The sequence below is a fragment of the Bos grunniens genome, chromosome 24, assembly GCF_055505025.1.
Source record: "Bos grunniens cultivar Pamir isolate PY7600 chromosome 24, Bosgru_T2T1.0, whole genome shotgun sequence".
Taxonomy (NCBI): domain Eukaryota; kingdom Metazoa; phylum Chordata; class Mammalia; order Artiodactyla; family Bovidae; genus Bos; species Bos grunniens.
Genome location: NC_141188.1, coordinates 6,702,672 through 6,717,098, shown reverse-complemented (window position 1 = coordinate 6,717,098; position 14,427 = coordinate 6,702,672). Strand labels below are relative to the sequence as shown.

Below are 14,427 nucleotides of genomic sequence, written 5' to 3'. Positions count from 1 at the left end.
ATATAGTATGCTTTTCAAAAATAAAAAATAACTGATAATGCTGATAAATTTTCACTATATGTCTATTTTGGTTTCTTCAATTCCTTCTCAACCATCCTACTCCCAAAATCATCTGAGGTAATCATTGTTACGAGTTTGGTGAATATTATTCCAGTATTATTAAAGTAATTTTATTATAAAATATTTTCTCATGTGAGAAAATATTTCCCAATAAATGTTATTAAGATGAGAAAACCTTATTAAGATGAGAAAATAATATCAGTCTATTGCAATTTTAATATGTTTTCTTTTTCAATTATCTGTGGGTTATCAAATTTTCCATCATGTAACTTGTAACATTCTCAGTAACTCTGAATTCATTTCTCGTCTCAGGAGCAGGAGAGTGTAGGTCACAACACAGCTGTGTTTACACCGGAAGCAGAGAGGTTTTCCCAAGAGGGATCATCCCGGAACCTCCCCCCAGGCTCTGGGGTCCTTAGCCACTTTTTTCAGACCTCACCCTGTCCTTCATTTCTGCAGACCTCAGAGTTTGACTGGCTGAGTTTTCTCTGACTGTCGCTCAATCTCACAATCCTTCTCGTGCATGCTAGACTGTAATCCTAGGTGATTCATCACTGCACTGTGTAAAGGTACAGCATCCAGAAATAGTCACAGCCTATAAAATAAAAACTGCAGAGTCATCAGAATGTTTCAGAAGATGGGAAATCCCTGTAAGAGTGAATCGGTGGCATCTTCTCTGGCTCTGCTTCTCACCCTCCAAGTCCACACGTGACCTCCATCCACCACTATCTACCACCAGATCACAAGTAGTTCCCAGGAACACAGGAGCCAGGGATTAAAGGCCTATGTTTAAAGGTGACTAGGAAAGAAAGTCAAAGATACTCAGATACTAAGAGACAAAAACAAGTTTTGAGATAAGAGTTGACACAAATTAGTGTCCTGGTCAGGCAAGACCACAGCTCAAGACTGTACAGAGGAAATGGCCCATGGCAGTTTGAAACCTATAGTCATGTGCAGATGCAAGAGTTGGACAATAAAGGAGGCTGAGTGCCAAAGAACTGATGCTTTCAAATTGTGGTGCTAGAGAAGACTCTTAGAGTCCCTTGGACTGAAAGGAGATCAAACCAGTCAGTTCTAAAGGAAATCAACCCTAAATATTCACTGGAAAGACTGATGGTGAAGCTGAAGCTCCAATACTTTGGCCATCTGATGCAGAGAGCTGATTCATTGGAAAAACCCTGATGCTGGGAAAGATTTAGGGCAGGAGCAGAAGGGGGCAACAGAGGATGAGATGGTTGGATGGCATCATCAACTCAATGGACACAATTCTGAGCAAACTCTGGGAGACGGTGGAGACAGAGGAATGCTGGTATGCTACAGTCCATGGGGTTGCAAAGAGCTGGACACGACTTAGTGACTAAACAACAACAAAAAGCTTAAACCTAAACCATCACTGGGAAAAAACGATCCATGTTATAGAGGTGAATCATCATGTACCTTAGCTGGATGCAAGTTACAAAGTTAAGCTTCAGTATCTGGATTTCACACTCACTATATAATCTTATTATAATCTGGATGTCTATGCATGGTTGCTTACAAGAAACATTGAGCTGTGTGAGTCTAGGAACACTGAACTGAAAATGTATGTATGTTTTTATATGTGTGCATATATGTATATGCATAGGTGTTTACACATATATGTGTATATTCAGTCTTTTAAGCTTGGTTAATGGGACTCATTACTAAGAGTGGGTAAATTCTCATATGCCCACCTCAAGTTTCCGAGACTATAAATTAAGATCCAGATTCCAGATTGTGATAAATTTTCAAAAATAATGAAGACCACCTGGTCTTCTCAGTGCTATTTCTGCTGTAACGTATTTTATGACTGTTATCAGAAGTAACTATAACCCTCCTGTGGAGACTTAGACCCACTTAAACAAACCTAATAAGGAAAAGTGACATCAGGAAGGTTAAGTTTTGCATATCCACCCCCCAAAGTCAGGGAAACAGCAGTTGTAATTTTTAAAAAATGTGGGATGCTTGCTCTCCCAATAAAGTATGCCAAGCCTCCTTTACTTCTAAAGAACACACAATCAAATTAATAAAATAAGAGCTATCAATAGTTGAGATCTTATAGGAAGTGAAAAGTCCATAAATATGCATTGGTCAGTAATCAAAATATCTTCCAGCAAATCTTTTGAGGTAATCAATATTATTTGTATTTTTATTTTACAAATAAAAATATTGTGTCATAAAACATTAAGAATCATGTCCAAAATTTATAGCAAGCAAGAATAAGAAAGTCTGAACTGGAAGCCTAATCTGCTTCTAAAACCAGTGTTCTTCACGGCCATGCTGGAGGCCAGTGGGGAAGATCCCCTCTCAGTGGGCATCCCGCTTGGGGGCCCTCAGAATGTCAGCACTGCTTTATAACTTAAATGATAAAGTGAACTTGAAGAACTCTGCTCAACTTCCACAAATCACCACTTGAAGCATACTACTAAATAAAAATAAAGCCCAAATTAAAGTGAAGTCTCTGCGACTCCCTGTTCTCTATATGCTGTGTATTCTGTGGTCACTCTGTCATGGCTGACTCTTTGCAACCCCATGGACTGTAGCCCGCCAGACTCCTCTGTCCACAGACAAATTATCACTAATCTCTGCCTCCTTCATCAACTAAGTGGCCTCCTCAATATTGTCTCTTTACAGAATGAGTTGTGGATTATGGTGCCACTCAGACAATGGCCTTGGGCCATGGAATGTCACTTCCACAGACATGGGATTTTTACACATCTCTTATGGTCCTACATTTCCCTCAGATGCCAGGTGTAGGCTTCTGATACACTTTGGTTTGTCCAAGTGACTAGAGAAGCTTAAGGCTATCCTTGACGTATTCATCATTCCATGAACCACCTCCCTACATTCCCTTCTGATTCAGTAGCTCTTGGTGATAAAATCTCCTTCTACAGATGAAGTAGCATGACTCTAAAGAAACAAGGAGCAAAGAACAGCACTTGAGAACCAAGAAGATTTTGGAAACCAAGGATAGCAGTTGAGCATCACCATTTATGCATCTCAAATAGAGCCAGAATCTGGATCACATTGCTTAAGTTGATGAAGTTGACTCTACATCTCTAATGAGACTACAATTTTATATCTTCACATTGTTTCCAATGATTACCAATCTCAGGATGAAAATGGAACTTAGGAAAGCCTAGATCATAACACATGTCATTGTCTTTAGGTTCTGGTTATATTCCAAATTAGCGGTCAAGAAGAAAATATGTATTTCCATTAAAAACCCTAGCATTAATTAAGTAATCACAATGTTTATACGTTTTCAGAACACATCAAGTTTGATCGCCACATATAAAATATCCATGACTTCTGTTAACAACCCAATATTAGAAAAACATAATAAAAACCACAATCTAGTAATGTTTAAGGCTAATACATAGAGTTTATATCTCACTTATTTTAATTATATTATTAGTCTATAGTATCATAATAAAAGTCATCATTAATCTCATATTAATTATTTAAAACATTTTAGTGTTTGAATGGAGCATCACAGCCCTGCTCTGATGTTACCTCTGTAACGTGCGATGGAAACTTGAACAAAGTTTACATACATTTCAATTTAATTTACTGCCTGTTACAACCTGAGTAAAACGATACACACAAACTTTAAAAAAATATGTAATTATAAGTAAATAATGTGCTTTATGTAATTTGAGTCATCTTTCCATTAAGAAAAAATGACCTCATCAAATCTCAAATTGCTGCAGCATGATGTTCACAAAGTTTAAAAATGTGATAACAATTTTTATTGTAACAAATGATAGCTCATCATAAAGTAAGCCAGTCAACATCATAGGCCTTTTTTAATATTAACAGTTTAAAAGGAAAATTGACATAGAACAGATAATTATATAATAACAGATAATGTGTGCCAGGCCTTGCAAATGAATACTGGGCTGCTAGGGGGCTCACTTTTCCTTTCATCACAACTCTTAGGGATTTGCATTTCTAAAAAAGAGATTAGACGGCTTTATCCTAAGATCCATTTGCTTTAAAAATGATAATTTTCAGAAGAAATGAATATTTTATTCAAGTTCTCCAAAGATCATTTTGATGGATACATTTTACAGTATTGCAATTGCCTTTTCAAATTTATTGGGATTCAAAGTATAATTAGTTTCTCTATTACAGACTGCCTCTTGAATTACATGTTTCGGCATAATGGAAGTCCAACTAATTAATTGTGTTGCTGATGACCATGTAAACCCCTGAGTCACTACGGTTTACCTCTAGAGTAGGCTAAATTTTAAGGAAAAGTAATTTCCCTTTCAGAATTTATGAAATGAAAAGAGAGAGCACTATAGGTTTGGTTTCAAATAGAACTGGGAAACTCTTTGGAAATTATAATGTTGTCTTACAGAAGTTCTTACACTATGATAGCAAGAGAGCTAAGGAAGAAAACAGAGACGGGAAAAAACAAGTCCCCACTTACCAGGTGTGAAATTGTACCGGGCTGAAAATCCCATAGATTCCAGCTCTCCATCAGCAAAAAATTTAATCCATAGAAATCTTCCACTGGATTTTATTACAGGTGGATTTTGTTGTCCACAAAAACGTCCAATTATTGGAGAAAATCCAAAAGGTCCATCTCGAACTTCAATGTGATCAAATTTGCACTCCCAAGATGGTTCAATAGAGTACTTTTCATCAAAGTAAAGTTCAATGCACTGTCTTGGGGCCGCTAAAAAAAAGAAAGGAAGATTATGTCTAGAAGGTCCTTTTTTAAATTTGTAGTTTGACTTTTCTGATTCTATTTAAGATTTCATCTGGTATAATAACTTCTATCCAACTTTGTGACATACACAGAAACACTAAGGACGTTTGTTTCAGTTAGTATTCTATGGGATAAAATTTCTGTAAGAATGTCTAAGGGATGATTCTTAAAACTGAGGAGGTTGCCCAAAATATTATTCTGATATAAAAAGACCATTTCAATGTCTGACACAATGAACAAGTCACGGTATTTTTGTGAGAGGCTCCCAATTCAGGTTTAAAGAGTGGAGAGGCATCTTTCCGTTACTTCTCCCGAATCTTCAGGAGAAGCCAGTTTTCCGGTCAGACACCACTTGAGATCTGCTTCGCGTGGAGTTCTACAGTCATTCAAGTAGTCCCAATCAGATGTCTTGGTTACAGCGAAATGTGTGTAGAGGAATATGAAGAGTAACTCTTCCAGAACACAAGTCTTATCCCATCATTCTCAGGCTTAAACTCGTTCAGAGACTCTCAGCTATAAAGGAACAATCAACAGGATGGACACACAGCTTTCTTCGAAGTCTCCTACAGCTCATCCCAGCAGGGCCCCTCCACCTCATGAACAGCCGGAGCCCAGGCCATCCCAGGCCTTCACGTTTTCTAAGACAGCATGCCCTTTCAAGTTTCCATGTGTTTTCCCACATTCTTGACTACCTGTATACTTCCAAACCAACTCCTGTTTACATGAGGAAATCTTGCTTAAAAAACAAACAAACAACAAAACAATACACACACACACAAAGAAAACATCTCCTCTCTAAATCTAAATACACAAACTGTATCTGTCTACCTTCTTCCTTCGGGCCTCCCTCATAGCTCTGTCGGTAAAGAATCTGCCGGCAGTGCAGGCGACCCAGGTTCCATTCCTGGGTCGGTAGGATACACTGGAGAAGGAAATGACAACCCACTCCAGTGTTCTTGCCTGGAGAATCCCCACGGACAGAGGAGCCTGGCAGACTACACACCATGGGGTCACAAGAGTCGGACCTGACTTAGTGACTAAACCACCACCAACCACCTTCCTCCTTCAGCACTCAAGCACAGTACTTGTCCTTTAGGATTTGTCAAAAACAACAACAACAACACTGTTGGGTGAACTGCAGTAAATGAGCTTATCTTTATAAATGTGCTTACAGCTCTCATCACAGGAAAGTGAGATCAGGTGAGCAGCTCTGTAAACCTCTGCATGGAGGCATTTGCTGAAGCCTTTCCATTCTTGCCTTGTCATGGCCAACAGTTCAAAATTCTGGCATTCTAGACTGATACTCAGGGTACCCCCAGTATAGCCATCACAGCTGTTGAAATATCCACACGTTTATGCTAGTTAGCAAACAGCTGTGTCGAATCCTTTGAGTGCTCTCCAGCCTCCTGACCCTCTCCAAAGACCAACCCCTCCAGAAACTTGAAAGTTAAGACCTGGCACAGGAGGGCCCACTTCCCATGTGATCAGCAATCATCCCGAATGACTCCTGTTCCCTCCACACCAGTTCTTAAATATATATTGAATATCACACACTTGAGTGGCTTTAAAACTAAAGCCTCCGGTATATGCTTGCCTTTAAAATGAATGCATGGGTATCAAAACATATACAGAATTGAGATATGTAATCAGCAGAAGATTAGAGACCACTTTATAACCCAGAAACTCTCTGCCTTTTCCTTCATAGTCCACATCGCCTTTCTCTTTGTTCTGCTCTCCCTTACGTATTAGTTCACAAAAATCTAGTCTATGTATTTCTTATCTCCTCTCTTTCCAGACCAATGCCCTGGATGCCATGGACATCCCAAAGGAGGGAGATTATAATATAATAGTATTTGCAGCTCCATCCAAGACCAATTAAATGAGAAAATCTGGAGGTGACCCCGGCATCTGTATTTTTTAAAAGAGTTAAAATGTTATAAATGCCTTTTGGATGACGGTACTCATACTAACAGTCTCAACAGCAATCTCTGTATTTATCACCTGTAAACATATACTTTCACGCCAGGACTATTCACTGAACTCAAGATCCACACATGCAATGCTTCATGAGACATCTCCATAAACATGAAATTGAACACGTGGCTTTCCCTTTAACACCCCTTTCTCCACCCCTATTCCTTAGGTGGCATAAGGATCGCATCTAACACGTCACCAAGCCAGAACCTATAGAATAGTCCCAGGATGGCCTACTCTCCCCTCCTTACATCCAGTCACTCAAGGTTCAGTTCCCCAAATACCTTTCATCGTTTTCCCATCAATGTCACTTCTGTAGTTCAGAGTTTCCCTGTGGTTTACCTGGTTTTTCACAATAGTTTCCACTTCAGTTCTTTTCTTCCAGTTACTTCATCAAAATCTCAGCTTACTATTTCTCTCCTGAGATTATTTCAGTGGCATCCCACTGTCTACAATATCAAGTCCAAACCGGCCTGGGTGGCAGACGGATACCAAGTTCTCCTTTACCTGAGACCACGCTCACTTCAGCCTCCTCACTTGTCCCTCTCCTTACCCTCTGCAAAAGCCCTCTATATAGACACGTGGTTAACCAACCACACTGTGTCTCTGAACCTCTGCACATGCTATTTTACACGGAGAATGGCAGTGTCTTGAATGGTCTTTAGAACCGAATGCAAGCATCTCTTTCTCCTTATAGCCTCGTCTTTCTCCCTGTTCCAAACACTGCTCATCTCACAGCCACTTTAGATTCTTTACTGGAAAAGAGCATAGTACCCAGGCCACACTGTAGGTTCCATAAGGCAAGTACCATGTCTATGTTGCTCAATACTCTCTAAACTGTACTAACAAGAGTGGTTCAGTAAATATTTGTGAAATGTATGAATGAAAAAGGGGCCAGTAAGAGTTGGACACGACTGAGCGACTTCACTTTCACTTTTCACTTTCATGCATTGGAGAAGGAAATGGCAACCCACTCCAGTGTTCTTGCCTGGAGAATCCCAGGGACGGAGGAGCCTGCTGGGCTGCTGTCTATGGGGTCGCACAGAGTTGGACACGACTGAAGCGACCTAGCAACAGCAGCAGCAGCATGAAGTATTTCAAGAAGGGTTCACAGTGATAGGAGGTTCTCTTTATTTCCCAACTTTCAATTTTGTCCTTGACATGAAAGAAAGACCTATCAAATTAACATGTGCCTTGCTTGTAAGTAAATAGTGAGCATAAATACCTTCTATGGTTAACTCTGGTAAGGTAACTCTGTGTGTGGGTGTGGGTGTGTGTGTGTGTGTGTGTGTGTGTGTGTGGTAGGGGGAGCACAGGTGTTTGGGAAGTTGCAAGTTTGGGGCCATTAGGTGCTGCACATAATATTGAGAACCACTAGATGAAATGTTCATATATTTTTAAAAATTGTCCTTAATAGAGAGGTGTCTACAAGGGTAATGGAAATGGAAAATGTTCAAAGAAAAGCGAATCCCTTTTTCAGCACTTTTTATCCTTCAGGCTGGGAAAAAAACTGATGAGAAGAAGCATCATCATTTGGAATGCTGACTTTGGTGTGAAAGGATGAAAATGTCACTTTTGAGCACAGACTGAGGCTCAGAATAATATTCAGATTGATATTTGGAAAATATGATTATGAATTAAAAAAAAAGCTTAATTAGAGGATAACTGCTTTATAGTGTTGTGTTCTGCCTTACAACAATGCAAATCAATCATAGGTATACATATATCTCCTCCTTCTTGAGCCTCCCTCCCACCCTACATGATTACATTTCTTTCTACACGAATACGTTTTGGGTGCTTCATATTATTTAAGAGAGAAAACAACAAAAATATAGATTATTCTACTAATTATTTAACCCATAAAAGATGAGCTGACAAAATGGTTACACATTCAGTAATATTATACCAATCATACATCCATTCCATTAATTAAGAATTCCACATCAATGAAATCAACTGCAAAATAAACTAAGTTGTTGAATTCTTTCTATTTTCCAGAATTTACCTGTTTATAAGTCTTTACTAATCATTTCACTCAGGGATTCCCTGGTGGCTCAGAGGGTTAAGGATCTGCCCTCAGTGCAGGAGAACCAGGTTTGGGGACGATCTCCTGCAAAAGGAAATGGCAACCCCCTCCAGTACTCTTGCCTAGAAGATTCCATGGATGGAGGAGCCTGATGGGCTACAGCCCACGGGGTTGCAAAGAGTTGGACACAACTGAGCAACTTCATTCACTCACTTAATCATTTCAATAATTAGCTCGATCCCACATTTTATAGTTGCTGGATTCACTCAGAGACATTTTTTGTGTAGGGTGTCCAGAACCAATTTTTGTAATGTCTCTATGTATACTGGGCTTCTCCGGTGGCTAAGTGGTAAAGAATTCTGCCTGCCAATGCAGGAGACACATGTTCGACTCCTAGATGAAGGAAGATCCCCTGGAGAGGGAAATGGCAACCCACCCCAGGATTCTTGCCTGGGAATCCCATGGACACAGGGCCCTAGTGGGCTACAGTCCACGGGGTTGCAAACAGTTGGACATGACTTAGCAACTAAACAACAACAACAAAGCCTTTACTAATCACTTCAATAATCAGCTCGATTCCAGATTTTATGGCTATTGGCTTCACTCAGAGATATTTATGTGTATGGTCTCCAGAAGCAATCTCTGTAATGCCTATAAGCACACCATCCAGAGCTCAGGGACGGCCAGGCCGGACTTGGCTCCCTCACCTTCTATGATGTAGATGCATTCCCGGTCAGGGGGGTACTTGCTCGGATAGTTCGGAGAAGTGAAGATACCTCCCTCTGCATGTTTTGTCCAAGTTCCACACTGCACAGACTTCTGTGTTTCTGAGGTGGTTTGCTTTTCTGCAAAATAAAAATTTTTAAAGCCCCATTATCCAATATTCTATACAACTAAAAATAGAGAGGACATTCTTACAATATCCATTAGTAAATTAACTTCTAAATGCTGTCTTAGTCAAAACCAATCAATTATACACACTATAAAACGCTCAGATATTCTGGAATATTAAGAATATAAAGAATACAGGAAAATGCAAGTGAGGAGAGGCCTCCCACTTGAATTTTTCCAAAGAAACACACCTGTTCCTTTTTTGGCTGCTCCAGACAAATGGAGGATGATTAAACTTGCTACAACTGAAACAGAACAGAAAAATTGGGAAGATTAATGTACACTGAAATGACCAAATTCTATTAACAACATAACAGTTTAACGATAAAAAGATATCAAAGAAGATTATTACTGTCAACCCTTCTCAGATAACTAAGAACTTGCACAAACTGATTCAAAATGTACAAATCAGGACAATTTAGGAATCTCCTCAGGAAGTAATGCCAGTTAAGAATGGTTGAGACTCAAGCTCCTAAGGCAAATTCAGACTTTGAGACTAAGAGCCAACATTGTCACCTACTACTGTCACATCACAGTGGGCTTTCAGGAATGTGGCCTGGCTGCCCTTTGTAAATGACTTTGCCAGCTTCTTGCAAAGAAGACAGAGGGTCAGCAGGTCAAAAGACGAAAAGGAAAAGAGTTTTCATCAACAATGTTACTGTATTTTAGGAAACAAATATTTCACCAAATCCTATGGCAGGTGGGGGAGGGGAACAAGGGAAAAACAGCCTAATGTGGACTGAAGGCGTTAAGTACCATAATAAATATGTTTCTTTTTTACAAAACTGACCTGCCAAGTAACCCCAGTCCTCAGCATGCTTAGGCTAGGAAATGAATCTCTCCTAACCTTAACTTTGATGCAATCCTTTGTATTATCCAGGAATATTTTATAATTTTAAGAAAGGTTATTTCTATAAACATTTTATTAAGGCAGATTTTCAGTAACAGAAAAAGACTCTGACCTAAAACTTAACAGTAAATCTATGAAGACCATTAAAACGCATCCTACTGTTTTACTTCCACATCCTTGACTTAATATTTTCACAAAGTCTAAAACTGAGAGAAGTATTAAAGTAATCTAGTCTTGATAATTTCTGATTTTGCCTTCTGTATTTCTCTTTTATCATTTATTTTCTTGTCAATTATCTAAAAGCTCTCAGTTTCATTAGGTCTATAATTATTAAGTCCACTTTAAAATGATTTTGGATAAGGGCAGGTATAATCCACAATGATTTCCTACACGAAAGTTCTGGACAGGATCTTAAAAAGGCATCCATTAAGACTGTTTCAGGAAAAGTATATGTGAGCCCTGATATTAATGTTTGAGAAAGGATGTCCATTATTTTACTTGTACTCTATATAGCCTGTCTGCTTTTAGATTAAAACACTGGTTGTTACTGTCTGTGTTCAGGTAGAAAAAAAAGTCTTACTCTTAACTTGCCATGTCTATACACACACACACACACATACACACACACACACGTTTACAGCCACCAATACCAAGCTGCTGGTTTGGGGTTTCTACTCGGATGGAACCGCACTGTGGATTGTGTCCTGTGAGGAACACAGCAGCAACGTGGCTGCGTGGCACGGGCAGCCTCACCCTCCCTCTATCCTGTGAGATTCCCACCACGGATCTTCTTAGCCTGCCTTTACTCGATGACTTGTGACGCTATTTGCCTCCAGTCCCCCGCTCTCCCCTGAACCGCATGCGAACCGCACACTCGTGAAGCGACACTCGAGGTCTATCTACACTCTCCGGAAGAGTTGAGGCTGGCACTCGCGCTAGCCTCAAGCGTGGCGTTCAGGTGGCTCACACACGACCCACCGGAGGGGCGACACGGGCCCGCTGGGCTCCAGAAGCCCCTGAAAGGACCGTTCCTTCTCCCCGGAGCTGTCGAACCCGCTCTCTCCCCCACTTCCACCTGCGACCTCCCTGGGACCCGCTCCCCGTCCTCTGCCGCACGTGCGCGTCCCCACCGGGCACTCGGCACCCTCCACCCCCCGACGCCCCGGCGCGCGGCAAGGCTGTTTTCCTCGGCCGACACTCAGCTCCAGGGACCACCGCCGCGCGCCGCCCCCACGCCGGGCCGAGGATGCTGCAATACAGAAAGTTTACATCTGCCCCAGACTCGCGGGCACTGCGGGGTCCAGCGAGGGCGCGGCGGGGGCCAGGCTCTCCCTGAGCGCTCGGCCACGAGGGGAGGGAGGCGGGAGGAGGGTCCCTGGGGCGGCCCGGCGTGGCGGGAAGAGGTACTCACTGTGAAACAAACTGCGTCCATAGATCATGTCTGTTCCTTACACCAGAGGCTCCAGGCTCCACTAATTCCATTTAGAGACGGGAAGACTTCCAGTGGTCAGGGAGAGGACGGAGTCGAGAGAGGGTTGAGAGGTGCAAACCGGGAACAGATGAAGAGCGGGGGGAGAGTGAGGCGGGGGGAAAGCCAGCGATCCGAGCCCACACAGCAGCAAGATCCGAGTCCGCGCGTCCTCCGCCCCGGGCTCGCGCTCGCACCCGCTCGCCCTCTCACCGCCGCGAAGCCGGCAGCATCCCGGCCGTGACGCTCGCCTCACGCCCGGGCGCCGGGCGCCTCCATCCGCGCCGCCGGCGGCTGCTCCCGCCCCCTCTGCATCACCGCCGCCGCCGCCGCGGCTGGCAGGAGGGCGCGCGGGCGGCGGCGGGCGCGGGGCGAGCCCTGGGGCACTCCAGCCGAGGCCGGGCAAGGGCTGGGGCCGCGCGGCGCGGCCAGGCGGGGACAGGTCCGGACCGACGGCAGCGACGGAGCGCGCAGCGGCGGCGGCGGCTGGGGCTCGCTCAGTCCCCAGTTTCATACACCACGAGCAGCAGGTCGGAGCAGCCCTCCTCGGTCCAGCCCTTGGGGATCGTCCGCTGAGGCATTGAAGACAGGAGGAGGAAGGGGTCCGTCATCGGCTCGCCGGGCTCCGCGCCACCTCTGCGATCTTGCGGAGAGAGGAGCGGGTGGGTGGGCGTCTGGGAGGAGGGCTGCAGGGTGGTGGCGGAGAGACCCGGGTGGCGGGGGGCGGGGGGGGGAGGCGGGGACGGGAACGGGGCGGGGAGGGAGCGGGAAGATGGCAGAGTTACCAAGTGGGCGCCTGAGTCATAGCCCGGGGCGGCGTGACCCTTCGGGAAGCCCGCGGCCCGCGTACAGCCGCGCAGCTCCGCTCGGCCGGCGCCCCCAGGGCTGGTGCGCGGCCGAAAGGGGCGGCGGCGGCTGCAAGGACATCACACCCGCTCCGATCCTGGGGGTGGGGCGAGGGGGAGAGGGGCGAGGACCAGGCTGGGAGCCGTCACTCCGCCTGCCCGGGCAGAGGGGTCCAGAGGGCGCCGGGCAAATCCCGAGCTGGAGCCTCGTGCCGGCTAAAAAGGCAGGGGAGGAGGAGGGGCCAGCAAGTGAAAATCCCTCTCGGGGTTCACATGTTCACTTTTGAAAAACGCCTAGAAACTGCGATCGAGCTGTCCCCCGCGCCCCACAGTCCATCTGGCTAGAGGAAGCGGGTCCCGTCTCCCTTCGGGGGTGACGACTTAGCCGTATACCCCGGGCTCAGGCTGGGAGACCAGGCAGCGGCGCGCCGGAGGCGAAGGCAACATTAAAAGTTTCGCCTTTTATCGCCTGGTCTGACTCGGAGGTCGCCCCAGACAAACCGCTCGGGCAGAGGCACGGGCTTCTAGCGCATTTCCTTCGCCCTCCCCAAGATATTTTAAAAAACCCCAAAGCAAACACCGATCACCTCCTACCCCACGCCAATATGGACAGACGCGCGCTCGCGCAGCGCGTTAAACTCGGAGAGGGGAGGGAAAAAGAGTTGCTGGGGAAACAACCCCGAAAAAAAAATATCCAGCTTCTAAAATGAGAATAAACGAATATGGAGAACCGTAAACGCGAGGTGGCCCGAGCAGGGCTGGAGCGCGTGGAGCGGAGTGTCCCTGCCTGGACGCTGCGGTAACCCCCCACCCCCGGGCTGCGTCCCGCCCTCCGGGCTCTGCGCACTCAGCCCGCACCCACCCGTAGCCGCCCGCACCTCGGGGCCCAGCGGAGGCCGTCGACCCCCGGCCCCCGCCTCGGCGGCCCCGGACCCGAGCGCTCCCAGCCGCAGCCCCCGACTCCACCGCTGGGACTGGGAGTTGGTGGGGGGGCGATGACGGCGGGAGGAGGCAGGCGTAGCAAGAATTCGAGGAGGTAGAAACCTGAGGGGCGCTGCGCCGCCGAGACTAGGTCACCTTAAAAGGCAGAGAGGAAAGAGCCGTGCGCGCGGACCTGCGGCCGGGCCGCCCCCTCCTGGCACCTGCTGCTGCAGCGCCGGGCCGCCCACGGGCGTGCGCGCGCGCGGGAGATGCGGGATGCTCGCGGCCGCCCTGCCCTCAGGTTCCCAGCAAAGCAGCGGCGAGAGGATGGAGGTCTTCCTGCCAGTAATCTGAGATGAGGGATAATGAGGCGACCCCGAGGCCCGAGAGGATTCCCCAGTCCCGGAAGCAATCGCCAAGACTCCTTCCTTCCAGCCTTTGGCTCTTTGATACCGGGCAGCTGCAAGTCCTCGACCGTGGTGGGGTAAAGTGATGACAGAGAGGACTGTGAGTGTGTGTGTTTTGGTCCATTTAGTGAAAAGTGGGTAGATGGGGCAGGGTGAGAAGGAGAGCTAGAGCAATAGAAGGAGAACGCCAGACTGGGTGAAAAGGGAAAGGGGAGGGGAGAGACAGAGAGACCTAGAGACAGAGATA

The 14,427-nt window shown here is 45.4% G+C and overlaps 1 protein-coding gene across 3 annotated transcripts in view; it reads right to left on the bottom strand.

The window, feature by feature from the left end:
- The window catches only part of NETO1 (neuropilin and tolloid like 1), a 101,648-nt gene extending 89,521 nt beyond the window's left edge, over positions 1-12,127 (bottom strand). For 2 of the 3 annotated variants that reach the window (XM_086372126.1, XM_086372127.1), the window contains exons 1-4: positions 11,951-12,127; positions 9,881-9,934; positions 9,506-9,643; positions 4,517-4,765 (exon numbers count right to left, since the gene is read on the bottom strand). In XM_086372126.1, coding sequence (XP_086228252.1) covers positions 4,517-4,765; positions 9,506-9,643; positions 9,881-9,934; positions 11,951-11,978 — 469 coding nt within the window. In that variant the 5' untranslated portion in view covers positions 11,979-12,127. The remainder of the gene's footprint in view (positions 1-4,516; positions 4,766-9,505; positions 9,644-9,880; positions 9,935-11,950) is intronic. The other variant, XR_015153388.1, reaches the window with a different exon arrangement.
- Positions 12,128-14,427: the final 2,300 nt, after the last annotated feature.